Raw genomic sequence first — 15,855 nt, 5'->3', positions numbered from 1 at the left:
CATACACTGGAATGACATGAGGAGAATGAACAGATCCTGTTGAAACAGTATAATGACGTACGCCTCTCAGATATGTGCAGTAGGTGTCAGTCCCAAACAGCCACCCTGTTCCCTAATGTAATGCACTACTTTTGACCACGTGCCCATAGAGCTTTGGGATGCACCATAGGTCTGTCTAAGGAGACTGTTTATGTTGTCACACCCTGTGGATTGGGGATGAGCATTGGGGAGGGGTGTGAGGAGGGAGAGAGAGGGGTGGAGAGTGAAGGGGGAGGGGAGGGGAGAGAGGAGAGGAGAAGAGAGAGGGTTGAAGAGGGGGGTGAGGAGGGAGAGAGAGGGGTGGAGAGGGGGGGGTAAGGAGGGGGAGAGAGGGATGGAAAGGAGAGGGGAGGGGGAGGGGTAGAGAAGAGAGGAGAAGAGAGAGGGTGAAGAGGGGGGGTGAGGAGGGGTAGAGATGGGTGGAGAAGAGAAGAGAGGGGGGGGTGAGGGGGAGAGAGGAGAGGAGAGGGTGAGAGGGGGTGGAGAAGAGAAGAGAGGGGGTTGAGGGGGAGAGGAGAGGAGAGGGAGAGAGAGGGGTGGAGAAGAGAAGAGAGGGGGTTGAGGGGGAGAGAGGAGAGGAGAGGGGGAGAGAGGGGTGGAGAAGAAAATAGAGGGGGTTGAGGGGGAGAGGAGAGGAAAGGAGAGGGAAAGAGAGGGGTGGAGAAGAGAAGAGAGGGGGTTGAGGGGGAGAGAGGCGAGGAGAGGGGGAGAGAGGGGTGGAGAAGAAAAGAGAAGGGGTTGAGGGGGAGAGAGGAGAGGAGAGGAGAGGGAGAGAGAGGGGTTGAGAAGAGAAGAGAGGGGGTGAGAGTGAGGGGGAGAGAGGGGCGGGGAAGGGGAGGGGGGAGAGAGGGGTGGAGAGGAGAGGGGAGAGAAGGGGTGAAGAGGGGGTGAGAAGGGGGAGAGAGGGATGGAAAGGAGAGGGGAGAGAGGGGTGGAGAAGAGAAGAGAGGGGGGTGAGGGGGAGAGAGGAGAGGAGCGGGAAGGGGAGGGGGAGATAGGGGAGGGGGAGAGAGGGGTGGAGAAGAGAAGAGAGGGGGTGAGGGTGGAGAGAGGAGAGGAGAGGGGGAGAGGGGGGGGGAGAGGACAGGACAGGGGGTGAGGTGGAGAGATGAGAGCAGCGGGGAAGGAGAGGGGAGAGAGGGGTGGGGGGGAGAGGACAGGGGGGTGAGGGTGGAGAGAGGAGAGGAGAGGGGAGAAAGGGGTGGAGAAGAGAAGAGAAGAGAAGAGAAGAGGTGAGGGTGGAGAGAGGAGAGGAGAGGAGAGGAGAGGAGAGGAGAGGAGAGGAGAGGAGAGGAGAGGAGAGGAGAGGAGAGGAGAGGAGAGGGGAGAGAGGGGTGGAGAAGAGAAGAGAGGGGGGTGAGGGGGAGAGATGAGAGGAGCGGGGAAGGAGAGGGGGAGAGGGGGTGGGGGGGAGAGGACAGGACAGGGGGGTGAGGGGGAGAGATGAGAGCAGCGGGGAAGGAGAGGACAGGACAGGGGGGTGAGGTGTCTAGGGTACTCAGGGAAGGGATGGTGGTTAAGGGAATGAATTTACTCTCTCTCTCTCTCTCTCTTTTTCTGACTTTCTTTCTCTCTCTCCCTCCTTCTGTATGTCTACCATCTGTCTCTTCTTCTCTCTCTGTCTAACACGCAGAAACAATGAGTGCGCACGTGAAAGAGTGAGTGTGCACGTGAAAGAGTGAGTGGGGCGAGAGAGAGAATGTGTTTTACAGTGTGTGTGTGTGTGTGTGTGTGTGTGTGTGGAGAGAGAGAGAGAGAGAGAGAGAGAGAGAGAGAGATGTAGTGAGAGAGAGCTGAACAAGGGGTAGAGGGGGGTGGTGTGAGGGAGACTACTGGTATAAAACCTCCCTCTCCTGTGCACGCTCCCATTTCTCCTGTGCATTTTGGGGAAGAGTGTGTGTGACTGCCTGTGTGACCTACCGTGGAGAGAGAGAGAGAGAGAGAGAGAGAGAGAGAGAGAGAGAGAGAGAGAGAGACTACCTGAGGATGAAGCTTGTGTTTGTTGCTACGTTTGCGCTCTTTGCGCTCAGCTCTGTCAATAGAGTGGATTCTTCAGCCTACGACAAGATAGTGACACACAGCCGCATCCGGGCCAGAATCCAGGGGTAAGGACCATACAGCGGACATAGAGGCAGGGGACAGAGAGAGATGGGGACACAGAGAGATGGGAACACAGAGAGATGTACATGGGATGGGGGGGCAACAAGAACGAGATGGAGATAGACAGGGGACATGGGGATAGAGAGAGAGGGAGAGAGAGAGAGAGAGGGAGAGGGAACATGCAGGACATAGGAGGACAGGGAATACAAAGGAAAGAAATGGAGAGAGACAGGGGACATGGGGATAGAGAGAGAGAGAGAGAGAGAGAGAGAGAGAGAGAGAGAGAGAGAGAGAGAGAGAGAGAGAGATGCTAGATGGTCTGATAGATGCTATTTGGGTAATGTTAACATATGTTTCCCATGCCAATAAAGCCATTGAATTGAATTGAGAGAGAGAGAGAGAGAGAGAGAGAGAGAGACTGGTGAATGATGAAAGGAATGAAAGCTCTTTGTCACGCTCTCTTATGAGTGGACATATCCAGGTATCAATAATGTACTAATACAACCATCTGACTGTAGTACGTGTCATATACTGCTCAGATAGCTGAAAGGGATGTTCAGTGACACTATTTTGTGTAAATAACTGAAGGGGTTTAGTTATATCCTCAATAAAACATATAATTAATATATATTAATTAATAATTAATATAGCCTCTGTGTTTGTAGAGAAGCAATCTAGAGATGTGAGGATATTTTTAACTGTTCGTAAAACAATGTAAGACGGAGGTTTAACAGCAATACTTTAAAGAAACTTTAAACTACAAACTACACGGTTAAAAGCCATTCGTTCTTTTTGTTTTTAACACAGATTGTCCATCATTTGAAATGGTTATTATGTGGTGTATTAAAGTGTGTATGAATTACAGAGTATAATTCCACAAAACCACAAACTGGTTAAATAATGAGATCAGGAGCATCAATGAAAACACTGATTCAAAACCATGCTGGAAAATTCGATACGGTTCCCAGTGTCATTCACAGCGAATTAAAGACCAGCGTACTTAAGTTAGAAAAATGTTTTCAGCATTACACTGAAGGCTAATTTATATCTCCACCCTCCTCACACTTCTTCCCCTATTCCCTCCCTCCCTCCCTCTCCCTCCCCCCCCCTTCCTCCCTCCATCTCCACCCTCCTCACACCTCTTCCCCTACTCCCTACTCTCCCTCCCCTCCTTCCGCACCATTGTCCCCTCTCGTTTCCTCCCCTCTTCCTCACCCCTCCCTTCTACTCTCTCCACTCCTCCCTTCTCCCCGGCCTTTTCCCCACCCATCTTGTCTCCTCTTCTCCACCTCCCTGTCTCCCCATCCATCATTCCTCTTCCTCCCTCACCCTATCCTCCTCTCCCCCTCCATCTCCCCCCTCCCTCCAATCCCTTCCCTTCCTCCCTGCCTCTCCCTCCCCTCCCCCTTCCTCCCACCCTCCCTCCCACCTACTTCCCTCCATCCCTCACCCATCCTCCTCTCCCACCTCACGTCTCTCCCTCTCCCTTCCTCCCTCCCATCCTCCTCTCCCACCTACTTCTCTCCCTCCCTCACCCCATCCTCCTCTCCCCCCTCCTTCTCTTCCTCCCTCACCCATCCTCCTCTCCCACCTACTTCTCTCCCTCTCTCACCCCATCCTCCTCTCCCACCTACTTCTCTCCCTCCCTCACCCCCATCCTCCTCTCCCACCTACTTCTCTCCCTCCCTCACCCCCATCCTCCTCTCCCCCCTCCTTCTCTTCCTCCCTCACCCCATCCTCCTCTCCCACCTACTTCTCTCCCTCCCTCCTCCCTCCCTCCCTCCCTCTTCCAACATCCCCTTCCCCCTCTTCCTCTACCCTCCCTCACCACATCCTCCTCTCTGACCTACTTCTCTCCCTCCCTCACCCCCATCCTCCTCTCCCCCTCCTTCTCTCCCTCCCTCACCCCCATCCTCCTCTCCCCCCTCCTTCTCTCCCTCCCTCACCTCCATCCTCCTCTCCCCCTCCTTCTCTCCCTCCCTCCCTCCCTCCCTCCCTCCCTCCCTCCCTCCCTCCCTCCCTCCCTCCCTCCCTCCCTCCCTCTTCCAACATCCCCTTCCCCCTCTTCCTCTACCCTCCCTCAGACCCAATGTGTGTGCCCTACAGCAGGTAATGGGGACCAAGAAGAAGTACTTCAGTACGTGTAGGAACTGGTACAAAGGCTCCATCTGTGGGAAGAAGGCGTAAGTCACCACCTCTGACTCTAGAAAGCATTGTTTTACACACACACTATTTTTTATTTAACTAGGCAAGTCAGTTAAGAACAAATTCTTATTTACAATGACGGCCTAGGAACAGTGGGTTAACTGCCTTGTTCAGGGGCAGAACAACAGATTTCTACATTGTCAGCTCGAGGATTCAATCTTCCAACCTTTCGGCTACTAGTCCAATAGTCCAACGCTCTAACCACTGGACTACCTGCCGCCTCTACACTCTAACCACTAGACTACCTGCCGCCCCTACACTCTAACCACTAGACTTCCTGCCGCCTCTACTCTCTAACCACTAGACTTCCTGCCGCCTCTACTCTCTAACCACTAGGCTACCCTGCCGCCCCTACGCTGATATCATTCACAGAACAGGACCTGGACAGGTTAGCAGAAAGCCCCGTTGGCTAAATGACCTGGACCTTATTGCATCAGCTGTGTATGTGACCTCAGTGCTGGGTGTCACAGAGGTCGGAGGTGAAATGTCATAGGTTAACCACTTCTGTTAATAGGTAGATGTATTTCCCATTTCTCATGGTTATTATAAGAATCAGCTAGTCTCACATATTTGAACCTGCTTGGACTGCAACACTCAACATTTTGTCAATGTAATATATAGAAAGAAAAGTATTGCAAGTTGGAATGACAAATCTCCTGGCATTGACAACTTAGATGGAAAGCTACTGAGGAAGGTATCTGACTCTATAGCCACTCCTATCTGTCATATCTTTAATCTGAGCCTGGAGGACAGTCTTTGTCCTCAGGCCTGGAAGGAAGCCAAAGTATTTCCACTACCCAAGAGTGGAAATGCAACCTGTACTGGTTTCAACAGCAGACCTGTTGGAAAAAAATGGTGTTTTACCAAATACAGTGCTCTTTCTCTGTAAACAAATTAACAACATACTTTCAGCATGTTTATAGAGAAGGGCACTCAACATGTACTGCACTGACTGGTTGGTTGAAAGACATTGATAATAAGAATATTGTGGGAGCTGTACTGTTAGATTTCAGTGCTGGCTTTGATATTATTTACTATAACCTGTTGTTGAAAAAACTTAAGTGCTATGGCTTTTCAACCTCTGCCATATCGTAGATTCAGAGCTATCTATCTAATAGAACTCAGAGGGTTTTCTTGCTCTTCATTGTAATCAGAGGAATGATATAAATACTATCTATGCCAGTCTCCACTTGGCTAAGACGTGAGGAGAGACTGACTGCATCACTTCTTTTTATAAGAAACATCAATGTGTTGAAAATCCCAAATTGTTTGCCTAGTCAACTTACACACAGCTCTGACACACACACTTACCCCACCAGACATGCCACCAGGGGTCTTTTCATAGTCCCCAAATCCAGAACAAATTCCAGAAAGTGTACAGTATTACATAGAGCCATTAGTGCAATGAACTCCCTTCCATCTCATATTGCTCAAATAAACAGCAAACCTGGTTTAAAAAAACAGATAAAGCAACACCTCGCGGCACAACGCCTCTCCCCTATTTGATCTAGATAGTTTGTGTGTATGTATTGATATGTAGGCTACGTGTGCCATTTTTAAATTGATGTAGTTCTGTCCTTGAGCTGTTCTTGTCTATTAATGTTCTCTATTATACTGAATACAGCAAAGAGCTGCTGTTTTTATGAGTAATTCATATTTAAGTTCTTATTCATCAGTGTCAACACTTTGTTCAAAACTTTTATAAGCCATAAAATGCACTTTCTCCCTATTTCCAGTCACGCTGCAACCAGCACTGCAGCTGCAATGAATGAGTATAGCAGCGTGTTTCCATAAGCTTGTGTTGTTATCATTAGTAGCTTGTGGCTTTTTTAATGTTGAGGAATATTTAACTTTCCCTGGTCATAGGAGTAACAACATGAATTGGTGCATGAGGCAGAAATAATGCAATGCGACTTGAGTTTCGCCATCAGCTGGAAGACCCTTTTCTCAGTGGAGGAAGCCATCGCTGCTTTCTCCTTCCCTCCACTCAGACTGACCATCAGATATAGACCATCAGTTCAGTAAAAAAATATATATATTATGCTCACTCAGATGTGTCTCACAAGTAATACAACAAATGATCAATTACCAGTGTGATCATATTAATATTAAGATTAATAAATATATCATTTCAAAATGGTCTGAGGAGAACAACATTGGCAGGGCAATTGAAGAATAGCCAATATGCAGTGATAATGTATTGGACCTATAGCTTACTGTTCAAACATCATCGCGACAGAACTGTTTTTAAATGGTACATTTGGAGAGGTAGATCTCGCCTTGCGTTTTGACTCAGAAAATGTTGGAGACCAATGTTTTAGAGAATCAGAGAGAGTACACGTTCATTCTAGAAAGTAGGTATCTCTCCATAGATATAGTGTGTGTGTGTGTGTGTGTGAGTGTATGTGTGTGTGTGTGTGTGTGTGTGTGTGTGTGTGTGTGTGTGTGTGTGTGTGTGTGTGTGTGTGTGTGTGTGTGTGTGTGTGTGTGTGCAGAGATGGCCAGTTTTTATGTTACATGTATTTTAAATATATATTTAAATACTTATGAACTACAATCCAAAGCTTTTAGTAACAAGATACTCTCTCTCTCTCTCTCCTCCTCCCCCTCCTCCCCTCTCCTCCTCCCTCGCTCCTTCTCCCTCCTCCTCCCTCCTCTTCCTCTCTCCTCCTCCTCCCTCCTCTTCTCTCCTTCTCATCCCTACTCTTCCTCCCCTCTCTTCCTCCCTCGCTCCTTCTCTCTCCTCCTCCCTGTGTGTGTGCAGAGATGGCCAGTTTTTATGTTACATGTATTTTAAATATATATTTAAATACTTATGAACTACAATCCAAAGCTTTTAGTAACAAGATACTCTCTCTCTCCTCCTCCCCTCCTCCCCTCTCCTCCTCCCTCGCTCCTTCTCCCTCCTCCTCCCTCCTCTTCCTCTCTCCTCCTCCTCCCTCCTCTTCTCTCCTTCTCATCCCTCCTCTTCCTCCCCTCTCTTCCTCCCTCGCTCCTTCTCTCTCCTCCTCCCTGTGTGTGTGCAGAGATGGACAGTTTTTATGTTACATGTATTTTAAATATATATTTAAATACTTATGAACTACAATCCAAAGCTTTTAGTAACAAGATACTCTCTCTCTCCTCCTCCCCCTCCTCCCCTCTCCTCCTCCCTCGCTCCTTCTCCCTCCTCTTCCCTCCTCTTCCTCTCTCCTCCTCCTCCCTCCTCTTCTCTCCTTCTCATCCCTCCTCTTCCTCCCCTCTCTTCCTCCCTCGCTCCTTCTCTCTCCTCCTCCCTCCTCCTCCCTCCTCTTTCCCCTCCTCTTCCCTCCTCTTCTCTCCTCCTCGTCCCTCCTCTTCATCCCTCCTCCTCCTCCCACCTCTTCTCTTCTCTCCTCCTCCACCCCCTCCTCCCTCCTCCCTCCTCCATCCTCCCCCTCCCCCTCCTCCTCCCTATCTTCTATTCACTCTGGGTTGACAGGTCTCTGGTCTTGTCTACAGACATCATGTGCAATGAATGGAATCCTCTCTCTCTCTCTGTGACTATCTCTCTCACACTCCCTCCCTCTCTCTGTCTCTCTCTCTCTCTCTCTCTCGCTCTCTGTCTCTCTCTCCTCCTGTCTAGGCTTGCTCTGTGTATCCTGAGGGTGTGTGTGTGCGTGTGTATGTGTGTGTGTGTGCATGCGTACGTGCGTGCTTGCAAAAGTGACCTATGTGTGAATCCCTTTGTTGCCTGTGACACATAAAAAGTCATACCACATTTTGTGATAAAGCGAAACTTTTAAAGCAGTGTATAGAATGATGTGTTTCTATCCATTTGGTTCAAACCAATTGACTGGTACATAAATAAAGGGTTTGATCAATAGGTTATTATAATGGGACTCTGACTGGTTTGGTCTGGATACAAGAGGTTTGGTCTGGATACAAGAGGTTTGGTCTGGATACAAGAGGTTTGGTCTGGATACAAGAGGTTTGGTCTGGATACAAGAGGTTTGGTCTGGATACAAGAGGTTTGGTCTGGATACAAGAGGTTTGGTCTGGATGCAAGAGGTTTGGTCTAGAGACAAGAGGTTTGGTCTGGATGCAAGAGGTTTGGTCTGGATGCAAGAGGTTTGGTCTGGATGCAAGAGGTTTGGTCTGGATACAAGAGGTTTGGTCTGGATACAAGAGGTTTGGTCTGGATACAAGAGGTTTGGTCTGGATACAAGAGGTTTGGTCTGGAAACAAGAGGTTTGGTCTGGAAACAAGAGGTTTGGTCTGGAAACAAGAGGTTTGGTCTGGATACAAGAGGTTTGGTCTGGATACAAGAGGTTTGGTCTGGATACAAGAGGTTTGGTCTGGAAACAAGAGGTTTGGTCTGGATACAAGAGGTTTGGTCTGGATACAAGAGGTTTGGTCTGGATACAAGAGGTTTGGTCTGGATACAAGAGGTTTGGTCTGGAAACAAGAGGTTTGGTCTGGATACATGAGGTTTGGTCTAGAAGCTTTTATATATTTCAAAGTTGCCTCCTATATGTTCAAGGACCAATCACATTAGTAATACACAGCAAGACATGCTGTGATTGGTAGAGGAGTTACAACTAATTTCACAAATCACATTATATTGTTTTCGTATTCCCATTGCGATTGGTCTCTGAGAAACATGTATAAAACCCTCATATTCTTAATCTGTAAACCCAATGAAGGCTAAAGCACATTGTCCAAATAGAGGTGCCTTTTACAGGTGGGGTGAAATGATACAATGTATGGATTTTGCTTGAAATGCTGACCACTCAAATCAAATCAAATCGTATTTGTCACATGTGCCCCGAAAACAACTGTGTAGACCTTATCGTGAAATGTTTACTTACTAGCCCTTAACCAACAATGCAGTTTTAAGAAAATAGAGTTAGGAAAATATTTACTAAATGAACAAAAGTCAAAAATGATTATTATTATTGTAAAAACCAACGGGGGGTGTCAACGTAAATCATCTGGGTGAACATTTGATTAGCTGTTCAGCAGTCTTATGGCTTGGGTGTAAAAGCTGTTAAGGAGCCTTTTTGGACCTAGACTTGCTGCTCCGGTACAACTTGCCGTGCTGTAGAAGAGAGAACAGTCTATGACTGGAGTCTTTGACAATTTTTGGGACCTTCCTCTGACACTGCCTGGAAGCTTGGCCCCAGTGATGTACTGGGCTGTACACACTACCCTCTGCAGTGCCTTGCGGTCTGATGCCGAGCAGTTGCCATACCATGCGGTGATGCAACTGGTCAGGATGCTCTCGATGGTGCAGCTGTAGAACCTTTTGAGGATCTGGAGACCAATGTCTTTTCGATCTCCTTAGGGGGAAAAGGCGTTGTCGAGCCCTCTTCACGACTGTCTTGGTGTGTTTGGACCATGATTGTTTGTTGGTGATGTGGACACCAAGGAACTTGAAACTCTGCTTGGCCATGCAGTCATGGGTGAACAGGGTTTACAGAAGGGGACAAAGTAGGCAGCCCTGAGGGGCCCCCGTATTGAAGGTCAGCATGGCAGATGTGTTGTTGCCTACCCTTATCACCTGGGGGCGGCCCGTCAGGAAGTCCAGGATCCAGTTGCAGAGGGAGGTGTTTAGTCCCAGGGCCCTTAGCTTAGTGATGAGCTTTGAGTGCACTATGGTGTTGAACGCTGAGCTGTAGTCAATGAGTAGCATTCTCACGTAGATAATCAGATCGGCTACGGAGAGCGTGATTACACAGTCGTCTGGAACAGCTGATGCTCTCATGCATGCTTCAGTTTTGCTTGCCTCGAAGCGAGTATAGAAGCAGTTTAGCTCATCTGGTATGCTCATGTCACTGGGCAGCTCTCGGCTGTGCTTCCCTTTGTAGTCCGTAATAGTTTGCAAGCCCTGCCACATCCGACGAGCATCGGAGCCGGTGTAGTACGATTCAATCTTAGTCCTGTATTGACGCTTTGCCTGTTTGATGGTTCATTGGAGGGCATAAGAAGATGTCTTATAAGCATCCGGGTTAGAGTCCCGCTCCTTGAAAGCGGCAGCTCTACCCTTTTGCTCAAATATTGCCTGTAATCCATAGCTTCTGGTTGGGGTATGTACGTACGGTCACTGTGGGGAGGACGTCATCGATGCACTTATTGATGAAGTCGGTGACTGATGTAGTGTACTCCTCAATGCCATCGGAAGAATCCCGGAACATATTCCAGTCTGTGCTAGCAAAACAGTCCTGTAGCTTAGCATCTGTATCATCTGACCACTTCCTTATTGAGCGAGTCACTGGAACTTCCTGCTTTAGTTTTTGCTTGTAAGTAGGAATCAGGAGGATAGAGTTATGGTCAGGTTTGCCAAATGGAGGGCAAAGGAGAGCTTTGTACGCGTCTCTGTGTGTAGAGTAAAGGTCGTCTAGAGTTTTTTTTCCTCTGGTTGCACATTTAACATGCTGGTAGAAATTAGGAAAAATGAATTTAAGTTTCCCTGCAAAAAAGTTGCTGGCCACTAGGGACTCCGCATCTGGATGAGCATTTTCTTGTTTGCTTATGGCCTTATTAAACAGTTCATTGAGTGCCGTCTTATTGCCAGCATCGGTTTGTGGTGGTAAATACACAGCTACGAAAAATATAGATGAGAACCCTCTTGGTAAATACTGTGGTCTACAGCTTATCATGATATGGTCTACCTCAGGCGAGCAAAACTTTGAGACTTCCTTAATATTAGATTTCGTGCACCAGCTGTTATTGACAAATAGACACAGAACACCACCCTTTGTCTTACCGGAGGCAGCTGTTCTATCTTGGCGATAGTCGTCAGAAAACGCAGCCAACTGTATGTCATCCATGTTGTCATTCATCCATGTCATCGTTCAGCCATGACTTGGTGAAACATAAGATATTACAGTTTTTAATGTTCCATTGGTAGGATAGTTGTAATCGGAGCTCATCCATTTTGTTATCCAATGACGTTGGCTAATAATGACTGATGTTAGAGGGGGATTACTCACTCGCCGTCGGATCCTTAGGTACCCCAACCTACGTCCCCGATATCGCTGTCTCTTCTTCAAGCAAATTACGGGTGTTTTGGGCCTGGTCGGGAGTCCGAGGTAAATCCGACTCGTTAAAGACAACCCTAACCTATAATACATCAATCTCTATGTACTTTATGTTGTGACACTAAGGCAATGTTTTCTTCTTTTTTATATTCATTTTATTAACCCAGCCACCACCCTAACCCTCTTTGCAGGACACATATATTTTTGTGTTTTTTTTTACATGTTTTCAGCTAAATACAGTACTTTTATATACAGCATATAACAGTAATACATAAACTCTTTAATCCATCTCAGACCATCCCACCTATCACCATAGACCACCCTTGTTTGGTTTCCGATATACATATATTTTGAACGTTTTTATTCACATAGTATACACAGATTCTGAGCTAAAGATGAAAACCTTTCCTAAACGTATTATTATATTATTGATTGATTGACTTTGGCTTTTCCAAAATCGACCAATGTTTAATAGTCAATTAGGATTCCAAGCAAAGTTTACAAAAGCAGCAGTCTTTTAATTTTTTGTTATTTTACCTTTATTTTACCAGGCAGGTCAATTAAGAGGAAATTCCTATTGATAATGACAACCTTCACATGTTGCCTACGCTACTGTTTTCCTTTGTAACATCGCTGAGGGAATTTTAGGACCTTTTTATTAACTTGCATTAGCCTAATGCTCTACATAGGTTACTGGGGAGAATTCATCAGTGATGTAGCGACTGTGGAGACTAACATCCAGAACAGGATTTGAACCAGCAACAGCCTTTACAAAGGGCACAATCACCTGTTCTAATAAAGTCCAGACCTCCCCATATAGTAACTGGTTGGCTAGGGACACAGGTTTTTGGTTGAAGAATGCCAGGTAACTCGGCGTATATGCTAGCTTCTGATTCAAAAGTTATTGGACATTAAAATATGACATAATTAGCATGTATCACCAATTTGCACAATTTGGGGATTCGTCTAATTATGTTTGTATCTAACTCAGTAAAATATAAATTATAACATTTTCAATGCTATGTAAGTTATGTGAATGTTAAGCATATAAATATGTTGATTTGTTTCAACAAGTTGATTAGCCCAATAAATTGACTTTAGGAGCATTACTCCATATACAGTAAATATACTGTACCAGTTAAAAGTTTGGAAACACCTACTCAAGGGTTTTTCTTTATTTTTACTGTTTTCTACCTTGTAGAATAATAGTGAAGACATCAAAACTATGAAATAACACATATGGAATCATGTAGTAACCAAAAAGGTGTTGAACAAATCAAAATATATTTTATATTTTTGCTTCTTCAAAGTAGCCACCCTTTCCCTTAATGACAGCTTTTCACACTTTTGGCATTCTCTCAACCAGCTTCACCTGGAATGCTTTTCCAACAGTCTTGAAGGAGTTCCCACATATGCTGAGCACTTGTTGGCTGCTTTTCCTTCACTCTGAGGTCCAACTCATTCCAAACCACCTCAATTGGGTTGAGGTCAGGTGATTGTGGAGGCCAGGTCATCTGATGGATCACTCCATCACTCTCCTTCTTGGTCAAATAGCCCTTACACAGCCTGGAGGTGTGTTGAGTCATTGTCCTGTTGAAAAAACAAGTGCTCAGCATATATGGGAACTCTCCTTCAAGACCGTTGGAAAAGCATTGCAGCACTCCACCAATCAGACCTTTATTGTAGAGTGGCCAGACGGAATCCACTCCTCAGTCAAAGGCACATGGCAATCTGCTTGAAGTTTGCTAAAAAGGCACCTAAGGACTCTCAGACCACAAAAAACAAGATTCTCTGGTCTGATGAAACCAAGATTGAACTCAGCGGCACAGATTGTGAGACTAGTCAGGATCGAGGGAATGATGAACGGAGCAAAGTACAGAGAGATCCTTGATGAAAACCTGCTCCAGAGCGCTCAGGGCCTCCGACTGGGTGAAGGTTCACCTTACAACAGGACAACGACCTTAAGCACACAGCCAAGACAACACAGGAGTGGATTCGGGACAAGTCTCTGAATGTCCTTGAGTGGTCCAGCCAGAGCCCAGACTTAAACCCGGTGGAAAGATCTGAAAATAGCTGTGCAGCGACGCTCCCCATCCAACATGAAAGAGGTTGAGAGGATCTGCTGAGAAGAATGGGAGAAACTACCCAAATACAGGTGTACCAAGCTTGTAGCATCACACCCCAGAAGACTCAAGGCTGTAATTGCTGCCCAAGGTTGAATGTAAATGTGTAAATGTGATTTTTTTCCGTCTTTTATTTGATGTTATATGAATGTATTTTTAATATACACTGCTCAAAAAAATAAAGGGAACACTTAAACAACACAATGTAACTCCAAGTCAATCACACTTCTGTGAAATCAAACTGTCCACTTAGGAAGCAACACTGATTGACAATAAATTTCACATGCTGTTGTGCAAATGGAATAGACAACAGGTGGAAATTATAGGCAATTAGCAAGACACCCCCAATAAAGGAGTGGTTCGGCAGGTGGTGACCACAGACCACTTCTCAGTTCTTATGCTTCCTGGCTGATGTTTTGGTCACTTTTGAATGCTGGCGGTGCTTTCACTCTAGTGGTAGCATGAGACGGAGTCTACAACCCACACAAGTGGCTCAGGTAGTGCAGCTCATCCAGGATGGCACATCAATGCGAGCTGTGGCAAGAAGGTTTGCTGTGTCTGTCAGCGTAGTGTCCAGAGCATGGAGGCGCTACCAGGAGACAGGCCAGTACATCAGGAGATGTGGAGAAGGCCGTAGGAGAGCAACAACCCAGCAGCAGGACCGCTACCTCCGCCTTTGTGCAAGGAGGAGCAGGAGGAGCACTGCCAGAGCCCTGCAAAATTACCTCCAGCAGGCCACAAATGTGCATGTGTCTACTCAAACGGTCAGAAACAGACTTCATGAGGGTGGTATGAGGGCCCGACGTCCACAGGTGGGGGTTGTGCTTACAGCCCAACACCGTGCAGGACGTTTGGCATTTGCCAGAGAACACCAAGATTGGCAAATTCGCCACTGGCGCCCTGTGCTCTTCACAGATGAAGCAGGTTCACACTGAGCACATGTGACAGACGTGACAGAGTCTGGAGACGCCGTGGAGAATGTTCTGCTGCCTGCAACATCCTCCAGCATGACCGGTTTGGCGGTGGGTCAGTCATGGTGTGGGGTGGCATTTCTTTGGGGGGCCGCACAGCCCTCCATGTGCTCGCCAGAGGTAGCCTGACTGCCATTAGGTACCGAGATGAGATCCTCAGACCCCTTGTGAGACCATATGCTGGTGCGGTCGGCCCTGGGTTCCTCCTAATGCAAACAATGCAAGACCTCATGTGGCTGGAGTGTGTCAGCAGTTCCTACAAGAGGAAGGCATTGATGCTATGGACTGGCCCGCCCGTTCCCCAGACCTGAATCCAATTGAGCACATCTGGGACATCATGTCTCGCTCCATCCACCAACGCCATGTTGCACCACAGACTGTCCAGGAGTTGGCGGATGCTTTAGTCCAGGTCTGGGAGGAGATCCCTCAGGAGACCATCCGCCACCTCATCAGGAGCTAGCCCAGGCGTTGTAGGGAGGTCATACAGGCACGTGGAGGCCACACACACTACTGAGCCTCATTTTGACTTGTTTTAAGGACATTACATCAAAGTTGGATCAGCCTATAGTGTGGTTTTCCACTTTAATTTTGAGTTTGACTCCAAATCCAGACCTCCATGGGTTGATAAATTGGATTTCCATTGATTATTTTTGTGTGATTTTGTTGTCAGCACATTCAACTATGTAAAGAAAAAAGTATTTAATAAGATTATTTCTTTCATTCAGATCTAGGGTGTGTTATTTTAGTGTTCCCTTTATTTTTTTGAGCAGTATATTTGCAAAGATTTCTAAAAATCTGTTTTTGCTTTGTCATTATGGGGTGTTCTGTGTAGATTAATGAGGGAAAAATTACATGTAATACATTTTAGAATAAGGCTGTAATGTAACAAAATGTGGAAAAAGTCAACGGGTCTGAATACTTTCGAATGCACTGTATATCCTTCTTTCTGTCTCTCTCTCTCTTTATCTTTCTGACAGTGGGAACATTGTTCAGCCCCTCTGGAGGAAATCTGTCCAGCTGTGGTATCTGAGCTGGTTGTGGGGTGTGGATGAGAGATGAGGAAAGAGTGTGTGTTGGGGGGTAGTGTGTCTGTGCGTGTCTGTGCGTGTTTGTGATTGCGTGTGTGCTTGTGTGATTGCGTGTGTGTGTTTGATTGCGTGTGTGTGTGGTGGCGTGCGTGCCTGTGTGTATGTGTTTGCCTTTGTCTGTTTGTCTGCGTTTCAGTTTATTATGTCTAATATAACATCATTGCTGTGTTTGGATGTGATGAGAGGATGTGAGTGATTTATGTTTGTATGTTTGCTTCTTGAAATTGAGATCAAGACAGAGAGAGATATGATGATAGATAGAAGAAGAGAGAGAGAGAGAGAGAGAGAGAGAGAGAGAGACAGAGACAGAGACAGAGACAGAGAGACA

General features: G+C 46.7%; 1 protein-coding gene across 5 annotated transcripts in view; it reads left to right on the top strand.

The window, feature by feature from the left end:
• The first annotated feature begins 1,892 nt into the window (after nt 1–1,892).
• postna (periostin, osteoblast specific factor a) overlaps nt 1,893–15,855 on the top strand; it is an 86,332-nt gene continuing 72,369 nt past the window's right edge. For all 5 annotated transcript variants that reach the window (XM_045690219.1, XM_045690218.1, XM_045690217.1 and 2 more), the window contains exons 1-2: nt 1,893–2,144; nt 4,224–4,322. In XM_045690219.1, the coding sequence (XP_045546175.1) occupies nt 2,026–2,144; nt 4,224–4,322 (218 nt within the window). In that variant the 5' untranslated portion in view covers nt 1,893–2,025. The remainder of the gene's footprint in view (nt 2,145–4,223; nt 4,323–15,855) is intronic.

This window comes from Salmo salar, chromosome ssa11, assembly GCF_905237065.1.
Source record: "Salmo salar chromosome ssa11, Ssal_v3.1, whole genome shotgun sequence".
In the NCBI taxonomy this organism is placed as follows: Eukaryota; Metazoa; Chordata; class Actinopteri; order Salmoniformes; family Salmonidae; genus Salmo; species Salmo salar.
The sequence above is the reverse complement of the archived record's forward strand: the minus strand, read 5'-3'. Positions and strand labels throughout refer to the sequence as shown.